General features: G+C 33.3%; 3 protein-coding genes across 3 annotated transcripts; 1 reads left to right on the forward strand and 2 right to left on the reverse strand.

Annotated features, from left to right (window-relative positions):
• Positions 1 to 481: 481 nt before the first annotated feature.
• Positions 482 to 7,451, reverse strand: Vha16 (vacuolar H+ ATP synthase 16 kDa proteolipid subunit). The gene is made up of 3 exons (XM_072891904.1): positions 7,177 to 7,451; positions 4,313 to 4,502; positions 482 to 4,076 (listed from the first exon to the last, which is right to left on the reverse strand). The coding sequence occupies exons 1-3, from the start codon at positions 7,256 to 7,258 to the stop codon at positions 3,872 to 3,874; spliced, it is 477 nt and encodes a 158-aa protein (XP_072748005.1). The 5' UTR covers positions 7,259 to 7,451; the 3' UTR covers positions 482 to 3,871.
• Positions 7,452 to 8,471: 1,020 nt separating this feature from the next.
• Positions 8,472 to 13,333, forward strand: LOC140664854 (periodic tryptophan protein 2 homolog). The gene is made up of 15 exons (XM_072890463.1): positions 8,472 to 8,608; positions 8,913 to 9,025; positions 9,155 to 9,249; positions 9,360 to 9,488; positions 9,588 to 9,858; positions 10,007 to 10,194; positions 10,311 to 10,566; positions 10,684 to 11,188; positions 11,314 to 11,651; positions 11,713 to 11,860; positions 11,995 to 12,163; positions 12,423 to 12,566; positions 12,627 to 12,701; positions 12,798 to 13,017; positions 13,104 to 13,333. The coding sequence occupies exons 1-15, from the start codon at positions 8,591 to 8,593 to the stop codon at positions 13,243 to 13,245; spliced, it is 2,811 nt and encodes a 936-aa protein (XP_072746564.1). The 5' UTR covers positions 8,472 to 8,590; the 3' UTR covers positions 13,246 to 13,333.
• Positions 13,334 to 13,437: 104 nt separating this feature from the next.
• On the reverse strand, positions 13,438 to 18,794 carry Alka (glycine receptor subunit alpha alkaliphile). Its single transcript, XM_072891129.1, has 9 exons — positions 18,718 to 18,794; positions 15,817 to 15,887; positions 15,615 to 15,714; positions 15,293 to 15,453; positions 15,065 to 15,220; positions 14,562 to 14,702; positions 14,073 to 14,302; positions 13,818 to 13,952; positions 13,438 to 13,726 (listed from the first exon to the last, which is right to left on the reverse strand). Exons 1-9 carry the CDS (start codon positions 18,786 to 18,788, stop codon positions 13,472 to 13,474), a joined length of 1,320 nt encoding a protein of 439 aa, XP_072747230.1. The 5' UTR covers positions 18,789 to 18,794; the 3' UTR covers positions 13,438 to 13,471.
• Between the last annotated feature and the right edge of the window lie 2,428 nt (positions 18,795 to 21,222).

The following is a 21,222-nucleotide window of genomic DNA, read 5'->3' on the forward strand; positions in this document are numbered from 1 at the left end:
TTCAGGTTGTTCATATTTTTTCAGAGAGTAGACACTCTGTTTAACGTAACTTTTAAATAAATTTTATTTTTCGTTTAAAATTATATTATTAAAAAAGTTAGATCGCGTCCGTAATTTTCAATGGTTTAATTTAGTTTTCTCGAAATAGACTGAATATTTAATTATGAAAATCTTATTAATTTTAATCACTTTATAAGAAATCTTTTTTTAGGACTAAAATTCTAACAATATATTTAATTTAAAATGAAATAAAATTTTCCTGATGTATCACATGCCAAAGTTATAACTTGATATAGATAAAATGGTCTTTTTATCATACTATTTATCACAAATTTCGTGCAAAAATATGATAAAGCACCTCGTACGTTGACAACTATATTCAGCATCTTCAAGAAATTATTCCTCCTTTTCTGGGTTTATAAAATTTTTTTTTATCGAACTCTTAAAAAGCTTTGTGAAAATGAGGTACAAGTATCACGACTCGAATGGACAAGTTCACATTTTATTATCATTTTCGGAAAGTCAAAATTAAGACATCGTGAAACATAATTAACATCTCACGTATTCGCATTTGTAAATTCTTTCCGGAGTAATCTTCCCGCAAATGAACACAAAGCGTTTGCGCTACACGTTTTGTTGCACTGGGAGTATGATGCTAAAATATATATCGCAACCAAATATGCGTGTGCTAGTGTATGTGTATATTTGTGTGCTGAATGTAGAGCAAGTGTGCATGTATCGTTCCCTTTCGTTTCGATTGAATGGCAGTGATAAAAATGGATATCTCAAATTCATGCATATATATATATATATTGTATATATTCGGCTACCAGATTTATACTCTGTATGTACTTTATATACAGAGTATCCCGGAATAAGCGGGTTGGAATTCCGACGACAGATTCTTCTAATCTCTCCTCGATAAATAAAACTGATATACGAATAACTAGCAAAAATGACAAGTCTTTGTTTCAAGATTTACGATCTTTTTCTATCAGCTTTGAAAGAGTCTAGTCGATTGGAATCCGAGCCGCTTATTCTTCGGATCAGACACACTCCAGGTAAAACTCCCGATGACTGGTTGAGTGATTCCGCCTTTGTTTTTTTTTGTCCAAATGAAATTTTTATTAAACACGGTTTCTCTGTAACATCGAGGACGAATTATAACATAAATAATCATCGTCAATCAGTATCACTTTTTCGCGCTCAACAATGAGTCTATTAGTAACACTGGAAGATAATAGAGTTGGGGGTTGGGGGCGAGGGCGGGGGTGGGGTGGTGGTCTCTTTCTCTCTCTGCTCCCCCTGCCAAGTGCATCTATCTTTCATTCTCATGCATCTCCTCTCTCATACTCTTTCAATCACTCCTTCTCTCACCCAATCGCTCGTTCATACATATACACATCCTTTCATTATATATATATTATTTGAAGAATTACCGTTCATTCAGCTACACGAGGTTTTGGTATACAACAATACCTAACCCTAATCTAGCCTAAATTTTAATTATCGTAGCGTGAAGCATTGTGGTGGTATGTATATACATCACACGCGCGCGCATAACTATAATTAAATCCCGGATACATTTTTGCCTCGATATATAATCATTTTTGTGTGCTTCAATGTGTTACATATTAAAATACAATAGGGAGAAATATGCGCGAGGGGGGAAGAAAGATAATTTGGCGCAATTAAAATTGTTTTTTTTATGTGCCTGCATTTTGCTCGTAAAGCGTAAAGTGACATTAAAAAAAAAAAAAAAAAAAAAAAAAAAAAATAGATAAACAAACCACCACCACCGCTCCCCGGCTCGCTCGTGAATTAGATTTCCTTTTATAGCGGCGCGCTTTATGATTATGTACGCGCGACTTTCCGGAAAAGTATAACTTCTCTTCCGCATCTTGCCGTTCCATTTTTCCTCGACGATGACGTCGAATCTATTGTGTGTTTTCGGTAATCTTGAGACATTCATATATGTAGGTGCATTTTCGAGGGGAGAAGAGCATTGTTAATTCCTTCTTCGATTCGCATGTCGGTTTTTCAAACTTTATCAATTCAACTTTCTTGATGACATCTCGTGCTTTCCTCTCGGAAATGCGCCTATACATTGATTCTTCTTAGGTAGAAAATACTGCACAGTCGAAAGAATGGCAAGCGGGCGTTTTTTTCGGGTTTCACTCTCTTTCTCTATCCATTTATATCCTTCGTTTCTGTAATAAAAATTTTGGGAAGAGGTGCAGCTCGAAAGATCGTGACACACGCGAGGGATGTAATCATCAGCTCCCAATCGGACAATCCATCCAACGCGACGAATGTTGACGTAGCGAACTGTGTGAATTTTGTTTCTTTTTTCTTTTTCTTTCAAACGCCCACTCGCCTGCATTGAACAAACTTAATATGGAATGTACGAATTATTCTCCGTTTACACATGTCTCGTTATCATCGTATAACTTCTCTCTTCTTAGATAATTCCTCGCTATCAAATGTGTTTGTCCTTTTTTGTGTGTCTGTTGTGTGTATATGATGTGTCTACTGGTACACGTACGGTGTTTTTATATGATTTTACGCAAGCTTTTTCACATCTCCGTTACTCCATTGACATACGATGACGTTTCTTTCTGCTCACAGCGATGGAAATAATATGTATATAGGTATATGTGCATATAATCTATCGAATAAAAAGTCGCACATCTAATCGGATGTCGACCGCTGGCCTTTGCGGTTTCTACAGACGATTAGACGGGATTTTTCTCTCGTCTCTATCGCGCCGATCGTATCGTTGTCCATGAATAACCGTGAAAATGCGAAAATTTCGCCGCGTCCAGCAGCCTCTCAATTAACTTAATACTATCGTGTGTATCTGTTGATCAACTACTATTTGCATTCATACTTCTTTTTTACCAAAGTTTCGTCGATCATTCTTCTATTAATTTTTTCAACTGAACAATCTCCGTCCACGCGAGATCTTGTCCGATACAATTTCACTCTCTCACTCTCTTTTTTTTCTTTCTCTCTTTTTCTCTCTCAGTTATATTACGCCGTTTTATCACACGCGATTCGCGTGTCGCCTACACTTACATACATATTTCTATTCCGATAACATAATTTCATTTCTTTAGAGTTTTTATTTTTTTTGTTCTCTTAAGTGATACTTATTCGCGTACCTGCCGTTTCGCGCGTTTAATATATATATATATATATATATATATTTATATATATAATTGTGCTAAATATTCTTTTATCAATAACATGGTTTCTTTTATACACTCAAGTAGAGCCGATTACTTTAACTGGTAATTCAATGTTGTACTAAGCTACAAATGATGATTACTATACAGTGAAAGAGAAATGTTCGACAGTGGAATTAACGTAGGAGATCTTCTCTCTACATATGTATATATACATATATATATATATATATCATATGTATTTCCCTGTCGGCCGTTGTTCTCCATTTTCTTTCTATCTTTTTTTGCTATACACTCGCATACCATAGCATTGAAATACACCATCGCGCATCGATATTGTGAAATATCAATAGAGTGTCAGGCGCATTTCTCAATCATAGATATAATTGTACGATTTGTGATGAATAATGGCGTTGGTGTGTGATTACAAATGTTCGGACGCTAAATAGATCGATTTTTGAGTTTACAATATTACAGGGGAGGAGAAACGCGCAAAGAGATGAGCCGAGATGGTAAGAAGTAGATAGGTATGCATGGAGTAACGTGATTAAGTAAAATATCGAAACAAATTTTCTTTTTTTTTTTTTTTTAGCCATAATAGTAGTCGGGGAGCGTTGTTGGTTGCAGGCGACATGTCTTGCATGGAGCCATGTGGCAGGTAATAGGATGCCATTACTGACCGTTTACTTGGTGTATAGATAGATGGCGACGATCAAACCGTAGAGACCTAATACTTCGGCGAAGATCAAAATCAGAATCATGCCGACGAAAAGACGAGGTTGCTGAGCGGTGCCTCTGACACCGGCGTCACCGACAATGCCAATAGCAAATCCGGCAGCTAGACCGGAGAAACCTACGGCCAAACCGGCGCCCAGGTGGGTGAACCCCCTAATATACAAGAACAAAAATTAATGTCAATTACAGATTTATTTTCTCCTTTATGTGTGTAAGAAATAGATTATTATCATTATATTCTTTTCTCTTAGGTCTTAGCACATCATAAAAACTGAAGTTTGTAATTACATTATATAACGTTTCATTTGTATCATGATATTGTTACAGTAGCAGATTTATTGTAACGTTTGTAATTGTTATATAAAAAAAGTGTTAAATGAGATACGTACGTATACAGGTCATATTTAGGGACTTTCTCAAGATTGCCAGCAATGAGAACAGCCACTACAAGACCATAAATGGCAATGATACCTGCCATGACAACAGGAATGATGGATTTCATGATTAATTCTGGCCTCATAACAGACATAGCTGCAATTCCTGTACCAGCCTTTGCTGTGCCATACGCTGCTCCCAAAGCTGTAAAATAAAAGTGTATATAATATTTCATTATATGTGTACTGTGTAAAAAATTCTTACATTCTATTTTATATATTTTGTTCCCAAATTAATGTTTTTTTATTAATTAATGACATATAATGTAGAAGTAAATATAATAATAATTTAATTTAAAGCACTTTAAAAATTATGTAAAGTTAATTTAAAAATGTTAGATGTCGAAACATTCATCTGTTTTTCTAATAGAATAAATGATGGAATAATAATAACAATTATTATCTACATAACATTTAAAATTTTGTCAAATTTGACTATAAAATAAATTTAGTAAACTGCCTGTATATCCAAACAGCTTAGTATTTAACTACAACTGTCTTCAAGCAATCCAAAATTCTTTTCTGTCATTAGTGAATTGAATAGAAATGAATTTAATAGATTTTAGAATTAGTGAATTTAATAGAAATTTAATAAATGTTTGAGATATATGCGAACGGCGTGTCGTCCGACATTTTTAAAGCGAAATAAATTCATTTTTAGATCGACAGTATAATTCTGCGTGAATTAACTCTCCGTCCTAGAAAGCCGCCGAAAATATCTCGTAAAAGGAATCGTAAAATAAATCGTGCCGCATGTATTTTCCAGACGCACTGTGCATTTCTTGGCGGTTTTAGCCGCCAAGAGTGTGCACGAAAAGATTATCGATCCAGAACTCGTTGCACAGCGGACGAAAATAATTTTTGTCCCACGCCATTTTCGTCGAAAAAATGACGAGAATAAAATTCATAGGATAAGATCCTCCGTGAAACTCGGCCGATTTTAGCGGCGCGACAGGTATCTTTACGGATACCCAGCCCAGTCCTGGAAATTGCAGTCACATGATTCTCACGTTGGCAGTCACATGACAATCAAGTCCTATCCCGTGAGTAGGGGAAGGGGGAGGGGGGAGGCGTGGCTGCACGAAAGGTGCGATTGTGCATCTTTTCCTTTTTTTTTTTTTTGTTTCTCCAACGCGTTTTTATACCCTAATTATATGTATATCAATTATGACCATTTAATCGCCGATATTTCGAACATATGTGCGTTATCGTGAGCACTTTATTGTACGTAAATAAATATCACGGATGCTCGTGTAGGTCGATTTTGCTGCTTAGTTTATGTCAAATATTGCAAGGCTAATAAATGAGTTTCTTATTTCTCGATTTCTTTCGTTTTTTATTTTTTTTTTAAACTTTGTAAAAAAAAAAAACGCGAATAATTGGAATTAAACTTGCATTCTTGTTGGTTATATATATAAAATTCTCCCATCTCTGTCATCCAAATAATCATAAAAGAACTCGAATACAGTGAAAAGTTAATTACGAACGTCTCGTAAATAGGACGTTCAGATAATTGATAATTTTGATCGATACGTTTCAGGGAATGATGATGAAGGGAGGAAAGTGTGATGTTCGCTTCGTTTACGATGTAATCGCGCAAATGTATGCCCATTGATGAGAAAAGCGTCGAAGGCTCGTACAGGAAAAGGTATTGATCTTTCCGATGGTAAGCGACGCTGGCGGCGATCCCGCGGGGGCCATATCGTTTGCCGCAAATTCGGGAAAATCATTAAATATAAATCAATACGCGGTGCGTTCGCTTCTTGCGAGAGAAATATAATCTATACTTCTTTTCGTATTTTTAGGAGAAAAAAAAAAAATATATAAAGAACGGAAAGGAGAGAGTGGAAAAATCGATTTTTCGCCGATTAATCGACATTTGTGTCAAAATTTATATCTGGATACCAGTAAAAATATAAAAGAGAGGAGGGAAAAAGTGTAAGAAGGTGCAGGTAAAGAGAACAAATTATAGCGAGGAAGCGTGTCTCGTGACACGCACGAGGCGCACGCCCGCTCAAATATCTGTCGATTCGTCTCTCTCTCTCTCTCTCCCTCTCTCTCTTCTCTGTCGCTTTTCCGAGACTTGCAAAATTCTAGCGGCGCGCGCTCATCCGAGGTCAGCATTACGAAATAAGCTGCGCCCGGATCGACCCGCGGATCCGCGAATAAAGCGTGGACATTCCTCGAGAATCCACGGCGCGGACACTTGGATCGCGTTTTCGCGGATTGCGAAAATAGCCTTCGATCAGAACTAACGCGAAACGAGAAGATTGAATCGACGAGCGATATAGAGAATAAAGAAGAAAAAAAAAAAAGAAATCGATTTGTGAGGCCGTTAAAGGGGAGAAGGAAGGGAGGGGAGGGAAGGAGGCAGGAATTACGATTCCTGCCCGAGCATGATAAGAAGATAACGCATCCGAAATTTCAGGCAGCCTCTCGTCGTCGCGACGACTCTCGCGGAACGTCACGCGTCTCGTCGGCACATGACGTCGCGTCGCCGCGAACATTCGTGGAAAACGCTCCCCCAACGTTTCTCCGCGAGGAGATCGATAATCCGCGCGCGCCGCGCTATTCGCACACCGACGAGGGATTTTTCGTCCGTCTTACGCCGTTCGAGAAAATGGCGTGGGATATATTATATCGTGCCGTCATCGTTATCGTCGTCATCGTCGTTGTCGTCGTCGATGACGATGATGATCAGAAACCGATGTATCCGAGCGTTTCCTCACTTCCGCAAAGGAAGTTTGAATGCAATCCCCGAGCGATCTCGCGAGCGAGATCACGAGGGCGATGGTGGGCTGACAACAGTTGAAACTCACCGGAAAATATGATGGCAGAGGCGGCGCCCATAACGCCGAAGAACGGCGAGTATATCGGGGCTCCATCGTCAATTGAACTCATTGTGGCTTGATTTGTCGGATCTCTCGATCGATCGGAGTTGAGCGCGGATGTATTTACAGGTTGCCGATCGTGGCGGTCGCACGGATCGTCGAACGTAGAACAATCTTCACGTCACTCACGTCGCTAAACTAGTGGGCCACTGTCAAATATGGCCTACACCGGAGCACAGTGCCGCGGGTCATGTGATGAGTGACGAGCGATCAACGCTCGGTGGAAGGTGGTCGTGCGCCGTGTCGGCGCGTAGTCGAGTCGCGATTGGCCGGTGACGCGCGCCCGCCGCCAATCGCCCGCCACGTCCCATCCCCACTATCCGGCGTACGGATTGCCGATTGGCCGCGCCGACGCGCACGATTTCGTCGTCGCGAGCGCGTGACATGATATCGCGAGATTCAGGGCGACTTCTCGCAGGCACATGACCGCGTGTTTCAACTGTCAGCTGAGTTACTGCGTTGGATGCGAACTTTCAAAAAGAGTAGGGTGAACGGTACATTGATGATTAAAATTGAACGTGATACGAGTAGGACACATGTCGAGTGAAATTGTCTTGAAAAATGTGTCCGTTTTTGTTTGTCATTGTTATTACGATATATTTTGATGGACCTCAGCAGCTTCTGTCTTATTTGATCAACGTTCGTGTATCCTTGACCTAATTACACCTTCTTGGTATTGGAGAGTTTCTAATAAATTAAATTAAATTAGATTTAAGTAATTTTATCGAGTCTGCTAAGTAGGTATTATTTAAGAATAAATGTCAAATATACACATCAGAAAGAACAGAAAACAGATAGAAAAGAAGAAAATAGATAGACGACAGAAAATGACGACGACGTTAAAATAACGAGTAAATTGCTATAAAAACTCATTTTTTAATTATAATTCGATTATTTCTTATTATTTTAATGTTTTCGTAACTTTCTGTTCTACTTAGTTATTCATCACATTTTTATTATATTTTCTTCGATTTTTTTTATTAACGATAAATAAATTCTCAAACAAATATCCTTTTTAGATATCGTTTTGAAGCTTGATTTATCAAAGATACTTGTTAAAGAGTTTTTATCACATGATAAATATCGCACAACTGATATTTTTCATATGATTGAGATACGATAATTATCTAAATAAAAAATTCATTCAAATACTTAGCGAAGACTCGAACCCGCTTAGCAAAGATTGGAACCCTGCCCAAACAGAGCCATCTTGTGGCAAAGTATAGGATATAAGATGTGGAGTTCAAGTTGGACCTGAAATATAAGAAATTTCCGTATCCCCGGTATCTCCTGACCTGTCACGTGTTTTTGAAGAATATTTATTTGATATTGAAAGAGAAAGATGAAATTCTCGTACAAGGTAAAATACTATTTGGAAAATTGCATAATATATGGTCGTATTTTTGCGTTAAATTGCGAAGTTTTCACATGTTTCCAGCATATAATGTTTCTAACCTCTCTATGAAATATAATTATATTTTTTTAATAATTTATTAAAATTAATAAATATACATGGAAATATATATGGATTTTTAAACAAATTTTACATTTAGTTAGTTTAATTATAAGCAATATATGCTGATATAGTTATTGTAAGTTATTAAAGACAAATACTATACATTTAAAATATAAATAAATATATATATATATATATTCTGTTACAGTTTAGTAATTTACTTGGTACAGTTTACCGTAAAGGAGACTTACTCTTTTCTCCAGATGGATTATCAGTGATTAGTCCTGTAGGAAATAGAATTACAATTTTTGACTTAAAAAAGTAGGTATAAATGAACATAATGAACATAGATCACATATCTAAAAGCTTCAAGAAACTTTTTATAAATATTATATGATAAGAATTCCTACAAAATTTTATACTATATATAAGAATTATTTTTTTTTACAGTAATAAATCTATCACCCTTCCTGTGGAAAGCAGATTTGATTATATTACTATTGATATATCGCCAAATGGCACTATGTTAGTTGCAATTAATACAGGTAAGATTTCTTTTTGTATATGTACATATTGTAGCAATATAATTTGTATTAATATTTAATAAGAATTTAAAAATGTTCTTGTAAAAAATAATTTTATAATATATTCACAGATGGTGAGGCTCATATAATCAGTTTAATAAGTAAAGTTATTCTACATAAATATAGATTTAAAGGCTGTCCCAAATGTGTAAAGTTTTCTCCTGATGGAAAACATTTTGCAGTTTGCAAAGGAGGTGGTGGTATGTATATATCATTATAAATATGTAAACCTATATTTATGAAAGCATATATAATTTTTATAATTACTAATTAAAATAACATTTCTTTCCACGTTTCAGTTTTCGTTTTTAATGCACCAGGTTTACAAACGGGAAATTATAATCCGTTTATTATGGAACGTGCATTTCATGGAGCTACTGCTGAAACTACATGCATTAGTTGGTCTTTTGATTCAAAACTATTAGCAGTTGGTTCAAAAGATACTACTATAAAGTTATATAGTTTACAAAAATGTGCGAATCTTAAATGGATTACATTGGGTGGTCACGCTGATGTAATAGTAGCATGTTTCTTCGAAAGTAAAGATTATGATATGTATACTATTAGCAAGTAAGTGTAAAATATCGACATTTATTATGTTTAAATTGATAGTTTCTTGATTATTATTGTTGCTTCAGAAATAGTTTTATTATAATTTTGAACAGAAATATTTTATACAAATAAGTTATAGGGTTATACATTTTGGTTTCTTTTATAGAAATGGCCGACTTTGTGTCTGGGAATGCACACTCGAGCCGGACGATTGGGTTGAATGGCAACCACCTGCAAAAAAAGAGAAGTCTAAAGATAGTAACAGTGACAGTGAGGATGATATTGATATAGAAAAAATTATAGAAAGAACAGAAAAGCAAAAAGCTCGTGCTGAACGTAAATTATTAGAATCAGGTGATGATAAAATTTTCTATATCCTATAAGATCTTTTAATTTCCATATTATTTACAAATTATATTGTAAGATTAAGTAAAACATTATTTTTTTTATAAAAGTACATATTTTATTAGGTAATTTGTTGGAAAATGATGAAGAAGAGGATGCTATGAAAGAGGATAATACTGTCAAAAAGACAGAAATCAAAATGCTAGGTTACAGAAAGGAAGCTACTTTTTATTTGGCAAATGAACTTCTGAAGCACTATAAGAAACCAAAACTTACTGCAGCTGCTTATCATCAGAACACTCATATATTGGTTATAGGTTTTAATGTAGGCTCATTTTATTTATACGAAATGCCGCACGCCAATTTGATCCATTCATTAAGGTACAATTCTAATAAGTTATACAAGAAAAGATTAATTTAAAATATTTAGACACATTTATTATAATATCACACATTATTAGATATTAAATTATTTTAAATTACTGTATATGCTTACAGTATATCCCGACAACGTATCTCATCAATCGCATTAAATTCCACTGGAGATTGGATAGCTATAGGATCTTCCCATGCTGGTCAGCTACTAGTCTGGGAATGGCAGAGCGAGACATATGCCATGAAACAGCAAGGACATAGAACTAATATGAACTGTCTTGCATACAGTCCGGACGGCCAATACATCGTGACAGGCGGCGATGACGGGAAAGTAAAATTATGGAATACAATAAGCGGATTTTGTACGCTTACGTTTCACGAACACGCCTCGTCTATATCTGGCGTTCTGTTCAGCCACAATCGTAAATTCATCGCGTCTGCCTCGTTGGACGGAACAATACGAGCATACGATCTAACGAGATACAGAAACTTTCGAACTCTCACGTCGCCACGACCAGTGCAATTCTCTTGCTTGGCGATTGACGCGAGTGATGAGTTTCTCGCGGCGGGTGGTCAAGATTTCTTCGATGTGTATCTGTGGAGTATGAAGCTCGGAACTCTTTTAGAGGCATGCATATAATTTTAATCTTCAATATTGTAAATCGCGAAATTTTTAACTTTTATGATTGTACAATTTGATTCTTATGTATGTATCCATTTATATATTACGATTGATAAAATATTCGATTTTAGATATTGAGCGGTCATGAGGGACCTATCGCAAGCTTAGCATTCAATCCCAGTCCTGCCAGTACGGAACTGGTGTCTGCGTCCTGGGATAAAACATTGAAAATATGGAATGCCGTCGAAAACGGTTCCGCGCACGAGACTATACGATTAATCGCTGATGCGTTGTGCGTAACTTACAAACCAAATGGGGAAGAAATTGCTGTCGCTACATTAGATGGACAGATTACGTTTTTCGAGAGTAAAACAGCAAGACAAACAGGTTTCATCGAAGGCAGAAACGATTTAGGTGCTGGTAGATCAAAAACAGACCTCATTACAGCAAAGAAAAATTTGCAGGGCAAGTAAGTAGTTTGTAAGAAGTATTATAAAATATGTTTTAATTTGTTTAAATCTGATTTTCAGAGCCTTCACTACTTTATGTTATTCGGCCGACGGTGCATGTATATTAGCCGGTGGTCGTTCCAAGAATGTATGCATTTATAATGTCCGAGAATCAATATTGTTGAAAAAATATGAGATCACGCAGAATAGATCTCTGGACGGTGTGGACGTAAGAAACAATTTCTTTTTTTGTTTTTGTGATTAATCGCAAAAAATAATACTATACTTTTTTATTCCGTTTTTATCCAAATTATGTTATAATGTTAGGACCCTTTAGTTAACGCTTTATTTCGACTTTCGCAGGATGTTATAAATAGGAAATATATGTCCGAATTTGGAAACAAAGCCTTAATCGAGTATCGAGACGGTGGAAGCAGATCGTTACAATTACCAGGTGTCAAGAGTGGCGATATGGCAAGCAGGAGAGTCAAACCGGAAGTGAGAGTATTTTGCTTACAATTCTCTCCAACAGGTAAAAATAAATAATTGTCAATTTTAAAATAATCAGTATAAAGAGGAGTCACCTAGCTTTATCATCTTAAATTACTCATGTCTGATAAAAAAATAAGATAAAAAACTGATTATTGTATTATATCCCTTGATATCCTATAATTTTAAAAAAGTAATACAAACTAAAGTATGAGTAATTAAATTTAAAAAAATTAAATTAAAGGTTATGAGTAATTTAAAGTGATCAAGATAAATGACTCAGTTTGTATTTTGTGAAATAGGACAAGCATGGGCTGCAGTAACAACGGAAGGTTTACTGATATACTCTTTGGATATTGGATTGATGTTTGATCCGTTTCAATTGGAACTTGGGGTTACTCCGGATACTGTAAAAGAAACACTTGATGAACGCGACTATGCAAAAGGTATAAGCATTTTTATACCAGATTAATGATAATAAAATAAACGCGATATTATTCTTTTAGCTCTAATGATGGCACTGAAATTAAATGAGAAGCTATTAACGCAACAAGTTATAGAAGCTATTCCATACAAAGAAAGTAAGAGTTTATGTATATCTTTAATTAAACGTACTAATAATTTTATCAATGAATGATATATAAATGGGTATTTATTATTTTCTCATTATACTACAGTTGAATTAACGGCGACAAGTATGCCAGACATTTATGTGGAAAAGCTACTGAAATTTATAGCGTCTGAACTGGAATCAACTAGGCATATACATTTTTATCTTCTATGGATAGAAACAATTCTGACAAAACACGGGTCGCGGATTAATACTGCACTTCAAATGCCGATATTATTAATGTTACATAAGAATATGCAGAAGAAATACGACGATTTGAGTAGAATGTAAGCTCATATTATATTTTCTCGACTGTAATAACATGTGTTACTATAAACAGGGAGACAATTGAAAATGTTATTCTCTTTTGCAGATGTGATTTTAATCAATATACAATACGTTATATATTGAATATAGGGGAATTAAAATCTGCAAAAAATATATCAAAATATTCCGCTATCACGATAGAAGATGGATCGCTTTCTGATGCTACTGTAGAAATGGAAATTGATTGAACCTTATTTAAATGTCATAGAAGCAAAAGACAGTGTATATATGAAATTTTTGTACAGGAAAAATAAATACAAATGTCGGACAAAAATATGTGCCATCTTTACACATTTTTGATATTTTTTAATTTAATCGACATTGATTCATGTATTTCAATAGATACGAAAGAAATTTCAATTATAGACAACATGTATACGAAAAGATTTATAATCTAAATTATTATTTTTTTCATTACGACGCCTTTTTAAGTAATACTATCGGCCAATATAGAACGATAAAAAGTAAGAAGAGTATAGGAAACACAATTCTGCTATAGCAATCAATTTTCTGAGAGCGCGTTTTACGCATCTGCGTCGTCTGACATCCAGGATCTAACGGCCACAGAGTTGGTAGCAGATGACTACCAGTTCGCTTATTTTTCGATTTAGTTGTGTAAATGAATTCATCGTTCCAGATGTTCGATCCTTTATTCATCGTCGTTAATCGCTAAAAATAAATAATTAATATTCAGCAAAGAGAGAGATGTGGGATACAATTGGTAAGGATTGTCTGGACGAGATTTATATATAATTCGAACCGAGAAGGAGCGAGATCCCGTGGAACTTTGCGAATCATTCTCTACGTGTCGCAAGTCGAGCACCTTGACGACGACGAATTCACCCAAAGCTGCAAATACGAACATCATGCAACCAGCCATCCAGACATCCAATGCCTGTATAAGTAAATAACTCATAAATTTTCAAAAAGTGTGAAAGAAAAAAAATTGACACAAAGGTACACCCTACATTATACAGAGAGCTCGAAGATTGTTTGAGTACATTCGCAAACTTACTTTGATATATGCTACTGGCGGAATGTCGCTCTTAAGTCCGGTGAACATCGTCACTAGTGTAAGCATACTCGTGACCAGAAGAGCCACTCGACCAGGAATCGCGTCCAAGCCCAGCCAGAAACTGAACCAGGAGAGCATCACCACTAGAGTCGAGGGCGCGAACGTCTGTATCAAGTGATGACCGATTTGTCTCTCAAAACGAAAAAAGACCACTAGTCGCGAGAAATTTCCTACAAGAATTATATTTTATTATTTCCCTTATTATTTTTTATACATACAGACAGAAATTATACAAAAAAATATATATGGATACGTATTTTATATATAATTAATATATTATATGAACTTTTTTCTCCAGATAGATTTAAAAAATTTGATTTAATATGTAATATTTAACATATAATAAAATTGAATAACTGATCGCAAATTAAGATTTTATATTTAATTATATTATTAAATATAAATAAAGATTAAACTTCAGATGTATACCGTTTTTTTCCAGCATATAATCTATAGTTTCTTCGAATACCGCAGGCTTCCCGATGTCATATTGCAAGAGCTTCAATTCGGGATTCACCGTAACACCACTCGCGCCCCATTTCAAACGCAATTTTTTCCGATTGTAGGAAACTGCGACAAATAATCCGGATTGTAACGAATGAACAAATTTACCGGAGTCTTATCTGAAGATACTTGTTTTTTTCTCGTCTTTTTTTATCCTCGCTTTTAAAGATAGATCTATAAGAAAAGTGGTATCCGTGCACAATATACATATTCCGAAGAGGTGTAATAATAACTTTTCTCTATGAGAGATGTTAAGTTAAAATTATAAATATTCAATAAAAATTTTAAAATGTTAAATTAAAATTAAATATTAAAATATAAATATTGAATTAAAATGATACTTTTTATGTAGAAATATGTATGAAATTGATACATCATTAATCTTTTATCACTTTTTATTAACATGCGTATTTAAGGCTAATACTTACAGCTTTCTATGTAAATTGGGCAAATTTGAATATCCATTGGATACAATTGAAATTCCATCTGACAGGCGACAATGGCATTAATTCGTGCAGAATATTTGACGGTTTTATTCCGATATAATGTGACCAGTGAGAACTTGTGGCTCAAAGTCGCAATTTCTGACAAATTATTAATATGCAATAATTTATATTTTAATTCGCAAGATATTTTTTGCTACTTGCAATACTTACCGGAAACCTTCGAATTTAAAAAATACGGATCAGGTTGCCAAAGGTTATCGAAGAGTTCTGGCGGAAGTGTCACATAATCGTCGTCATCCTCAAAAATATTCTGATTGTGAGACATATCAAATCGAGATTCTACCCAACTCTGACTGACGAACATGTCCACACTATATATTTACATAATCTTTATTGTTTCTCTTTAATTATATAGATTTTGTATTTTTTAATTAAAAAAGAACTGTATATAGATACAATTTTAATTCACTGTGATAAAAAATTATATGAAATAATTAATAGTAATTAAAATAATAATTAATAATAAGCTTACCGAAAATCCATATCTTCAACATTTATGGAATTAATATCGACTACTAAAATATTGAAGTCTACCACTACAGGTGCGCCTTTCTCCGACGGCGGTCTAATTTCTACAAAAGTAAAATTTACAAAATTTGCAAATTAAAAATTTGTTTCAATTTAAATTTTATTTTTTATTGTCCGTTAGAAACGTTTCATACGCTGCAATTTACCTTTGACGTAACGTTTTGGCAGAATTAGCCTCGACGTCATAGTGCAATTATTGACATTCTCATTGAATGAGCTGCAAAAATGTTATGTTATTAAAATTTTTTGTTTGTTAACGTTGTGTTGACTTAATTTGCTCATTCATTATTGTCGGCATTCATTGTTATTTAAATTATCGTATTATATATCTGACTCATTGAAAATTCTTGAAAAAAATTAAACATGGAAAAATATTTCTACTCCAATACAGTTTTGTACGTGCATCGAGATAAAATCGCGATGTTTATCTTTCTGGTTAGGTAATACTTATTTGATCTCGCGAGAGAGAGAGAGAGAGAAGTCGAAGCGAGCGAGTTAAGTCTGTATCTATTTGCAGGCAGATGTTTGTTATCTGTTGAAAAACAGAGGAAAATGATAAGTTAAAAAATTTATCTTTTTACAAGAAGTTTGCGAAAGTCTAAGTACTTACGTGCATAGATATATGTTTTTAAAAATGAATTAATAAATAATACAGATAAATATGAGTGAGCTTAATCAGGTTGTGAAACTGGCAAAGTCAAATAACATTTACTTAAGTACTGTTAGTTGATTTCAAAAATTACATATTGTTTATACATAAAATTATAACAATTTCTTAATATAATGTAAACTTACGCACTTGCGTTATTTTTAATTAATTATTTCTGGCAACTTGTGACAAATTTATTTTCCAATTTGTGTTTGTTTTAACTTGCTTTTCCAATCATAATTATATAATATATAATGACAGAATAGCACACACACAATTCTACAAAGAATTTTCTATATATAAAATATTTTACATAGGATTTTATTTATACTTAATTATATATTTATATTCTATATGTATATATATATATATATATATATATATATATATATATATATATCATATAATTCTGTATAGAATAGTTTATATATAGAAAATTCTATGTATAATTGTACGTGTGCCATTCATATTTTCATATATATATATATATATATATATATATATATATATATATACAGTGGACCAAATAACTTGTAATGTTACAAGCTATTTTTTCTGAAACTTAAAAGTAGCAAAAAAATTCTTTTTACAGTTTTTATGATTTAAAGCCTTTTAAAATGCCTTGTCATGACAATGTCATTGTCTACCACTACAGGCGCATGTTATGACAAGGCATTTTAAAATGCGTTAAATTATAAAAAGTGCAAAAAGTATTTTCTCTAAAGATCTAATAATTTCTTTAAGAGTTACAAAAAATGAAACTTTATTTTTTTTTAATGGAACTACCTACCTAATTTTTAAAAAATGGAACTACCCTAATTTTTTACCTAATTGAGTCATTCTGCATAAAAAGTTATAAAGGTATGATGGTAAAAACTCGATTTATGAGATATTTCATAGTTTACGAGATATTTCATAGTTTATATGTAAAACAATGTCAAATTAAAATATAAAATATCTCGTAAATTATTCAATTTTTGGCCATCATACCTATAGTTTTTATGCTAGATTATTGCCAAATCGATTTATATAAAAAAATTAGGATGGTTCCATTTAAAAAATAAGATTTTATTTTTTTGTAATTTTCTTTAAGATATTGTTAGTAAATGCCTTGTTTATCATTAAAAGACTTAACAAACTATAAAAACTACAAAAGAAATTTCTTTGATATCATTAATAGTTTCAAGGAAATAAATGTCTTGTAACAAGTTATTTGGCCTGTATACATATATATATATATATATATATATGTATATAATTTTAATTAAAAAATTAAATATTAATTACAAAATAAATCTGTGACTAGGATGTTTATTCAAATTTTACAAAAATTTCCCTGATCTTCCAGACTTTTTTGTTCAAAATTTAAGGTAAAGAGAAATAATTTAAGAAGTTAATAGTTTAAAGAATTTTTAGTAAATTTTAAAAAATAAGAGTTCTAGTTCTATGTGTTTCTAATGCTTTTCTCTCATGCGAAGGAAATCCATAAAACTACTTAAGTTTCAAGTACTAGGTTTGCAAATGTATTGAAAAAACCTGAATAACTATTGTAAGCTAAACATTTTTCACTTGTACAACATTTGTATTTTTTATTACTAAAAATTACTATAAGGAAAATGTACTCAATATTTTATTAAGAAATTTTGAAGATATAATTAGAGAGATTGATATATATTTATAATATATTTTAGACACATAATTTACAACTTGGCTTATCGATATATTACTCATTATCTACAATATAAGAGTCAAATTATGAGAGATAGTTAAAAAAAATTATTTTCAAGTCCCAATAAATTTCCATGAGATAATTTCTCTGATTTTTCTAAATACAAGAGAATATTCTAAAAGTTCAAGGATTTTTATACTTTTCTTTTTTAATTTACAATTTATATATTTTTAAGCGTTTCCTATTCTATTTTTATCGTTGAAAATCAGAAACATCTTATTGAATTTTTCATCTATTTTTATTTTTATAATATAGATACGCATAATTATTAAGTAAATAAAAATATATTAAATTGTTATAACCGCTGAAATAATTTAAAATTTAATTTAATAAATATAAAAGATAATATAATTTTGAAAAAATAAAAATCTAGGGAACAGACTCTCTGCTGACACAAATTGCCAAAAATAATTAATTGAAAATAATATAGCGGAAATGTACGTTATAAGAAATTGCTGCAACTGTGTGTGTGTGTGTGTGCGTGTGTCAAAATAAAATTACTTGGGACTTTCTTTTCTCTAGTTCTCAAGCGCAAAATTACTTGCACGTTTTTCTTCATCCTTTTTCGAAAGCGAGAAAAGACGCCGCGACGAAACGATGCGACGACGTTTTGTCGCGCTGTGCGTAATGAGGCGAAAATGACGTTTAAAGGAGTACGAAGTCATTTACCTCGAGGAACACACTTCCGGGAGAGAATTCCAGCACAGGTGAAGCAGAGCTACTAGAAGTGTGTCCTTCATCGTAGCTGGACGTTGTGGTCGACTGACGGCGATGTCTTCCTTAGCAAGCATCCTTTGCACCGCGCTGTGCAATTAATCAATTAACTCGTTTACGCGCGATCATCTAGTCCAATTGCGAATATCATTATCGAATATCTTGTACTCGTCAAGGCAATTGCTTTACGCGAGTTGCGTAACAGTTTGCCCATCTAGGCATAGATACACGTTATTTACACGTTATTTACATCGCGCAGTCGGGAAAAGTATTATTCGCTTGCTGCGTCTACAAAAGATATTTGCTATGCCATTTTGATTTTTAACATCGAATTGCTAATGAGATTTATCGACAATCCCTGCGGTTACAGCTGCAGTTCCAAAACACATGCCGTTCTTCCGTCTTATGCATTTTCCACGTACGCTTTACCTCTAATTATTCTTTAATTCCTAAACAACAAAATGAAAAAAAAATTCAAGGAAGAAAATTCTTCTTGCTTTTTTTCATGCTCAACATCGATTTGTTGAGATAGGCGAAGTTAAAATTGTAAGAAAGAGCTATTTAATTTTTTTATCATGTTATAACTGTAGTATTTGAGACGTAAAAAAATAGTATTCCGTTTAAAAATAAAGTCTACATATTGTTAGAATCTTTATCTCTCGAGAGAAATTTGTTATAAAGATTGAGATTAATAAAAATATTTCATTCTCAAACTGTAGAAAGATTATAATTAATTACTTACCGAAACATATTGAATCCGCCCAATTATATTCGTCACTTTTTAACATTTTATTTGTATTTAATTTAATCTGACAATGAGAGACTTTATATATGCAAAATCCGAAAATTCTTTGATTTTGAATTTGTTAGTTTAGACATTAAACTTCTTTTCGTGTATCCGAAAACTCTTTCAATTTAAGCGATTGAGAAATGTTTGTGATTTTCAATCGTTCAACTTATAACTTGAAAATAAAAATTTATACAGTTTTATAGAGTCACATACGTATATATAGGCTCTTATCGTTCTGATAGACTCGCATGAGAAGATAGTGCCATTTCTTGAGAGGAGAAAATCTAAAGAGACGGAGGGAAAGAGAAAGGTGAGAGTGAGAGTGGGTCAATATAAGCGGTCGGCTTACGGATAACTGGTCCCGATGCAAAGCTTCACAAATGATGCGAGGAGGAAGCGCAAGAACGATTTGTTACGGTAGATATACTGTAGCTATACACGCACGTTCTTTCTTTTCCTTCTGCTCGCATCCTGAGCAACGGTACCATTTAGACGTCACGTCGCGTCTGTACAACTTGGATCCCAAAGAAATAGTTTGCATTTATTTATTTCCTTTGTTAAAAAACATAGGTCCTTTTCGTTGGAGTCTTAGGGTCAAAATAATAGACTTGCATGTTTGAAAACAATATTTTATTTTCTAATGTATCAGTTGTGAAATTCTTTTCAGTAGTTTTAAATGAGAAGGATCGAAACCATACAATGCAGATGGAAGAGAAAGTATTTCTCTTTATGTGTATGTATAATTTTAGTCGCTTATGTGTACTCAAAGATATATATTTTTAAATGTACATAAGATTTATATAGATACTTTTCTACATACTTCTTTCATTTAAGGATAATGTTTTTTCTTCGACATTTCACGCTGAGTCCTAGAAATCTAGCAAATTCGATCATCCGCACTACACCACACTAGTGCATATTAAATCCATCGATTTTTAAGTTTTTTCAATTATCCTACGACATTTTCGGTCCGGAATCTTCCCCTTAAACCTCTGATCCTACGACAAAAATTTAAGAGTGGGGGTATAATTCCTCTTTCGCAGTCGTAGCATGAGAGGATTTTTTGTCGTAGGACCAGAGGTTTCGTAGCATAAGAGGGTCGTAGGATAAGAGGTCCGACTGTATATATATAAAGTATGTAAGTACAATGACGTAACATATGAACACGTTAATGATGAATAATGTATGTTCTACTAAAAAAAGTGACGAAAAAATATATCACGATTGAATTTTAATTATTTAAAATGTTTAGATGATTCCTTTTTATTTAAATATCTTCATGTATAGCAGCCTTTATTATGCACTAGTGCGGTGTAGTGCGGATGATCGAATTTGCTATTAGATTATTCTTTTACTCTTTTTTCATTTCTTACTTAAGCTTGCAATATCGATATAAAAGTTAAGTTAAAAAATTTTTTAGACGCAAACGGTATTGGAACTTTTTCCATTTCCTGTTGCAGAAATACATTACCTTAAAAATCAATGTTTTCACGTTTATCAATGCGCGTTGGAGAAGAATATTGTTATTGAATGAAAGAATTTCAGGAGGTATAAATAAATTAGTTAATATTTATTTTTTTAAACAGTGAGAACATGAAATTAGTCGATTCCTTGATTTGAATAATTTGATTTCTTTACACAGCTTCGAGTCGTTTTGTTCTTATTTTCAA

This window comes from Anoplolepis gracilipes, chromosome 1, assembly GCF_047496725.1.
Source record: "Anoplolepis gracilipes chromosome 1, ASM4749672v1, whole genome shotgun sequence".
Taxonomy (NCBI): Eukaryota; Metazoa; Arthropoda; class Insecta; order Hymenoptera; family Formicidae; genus Anoplolepis; species Anoplolepis gracilipes.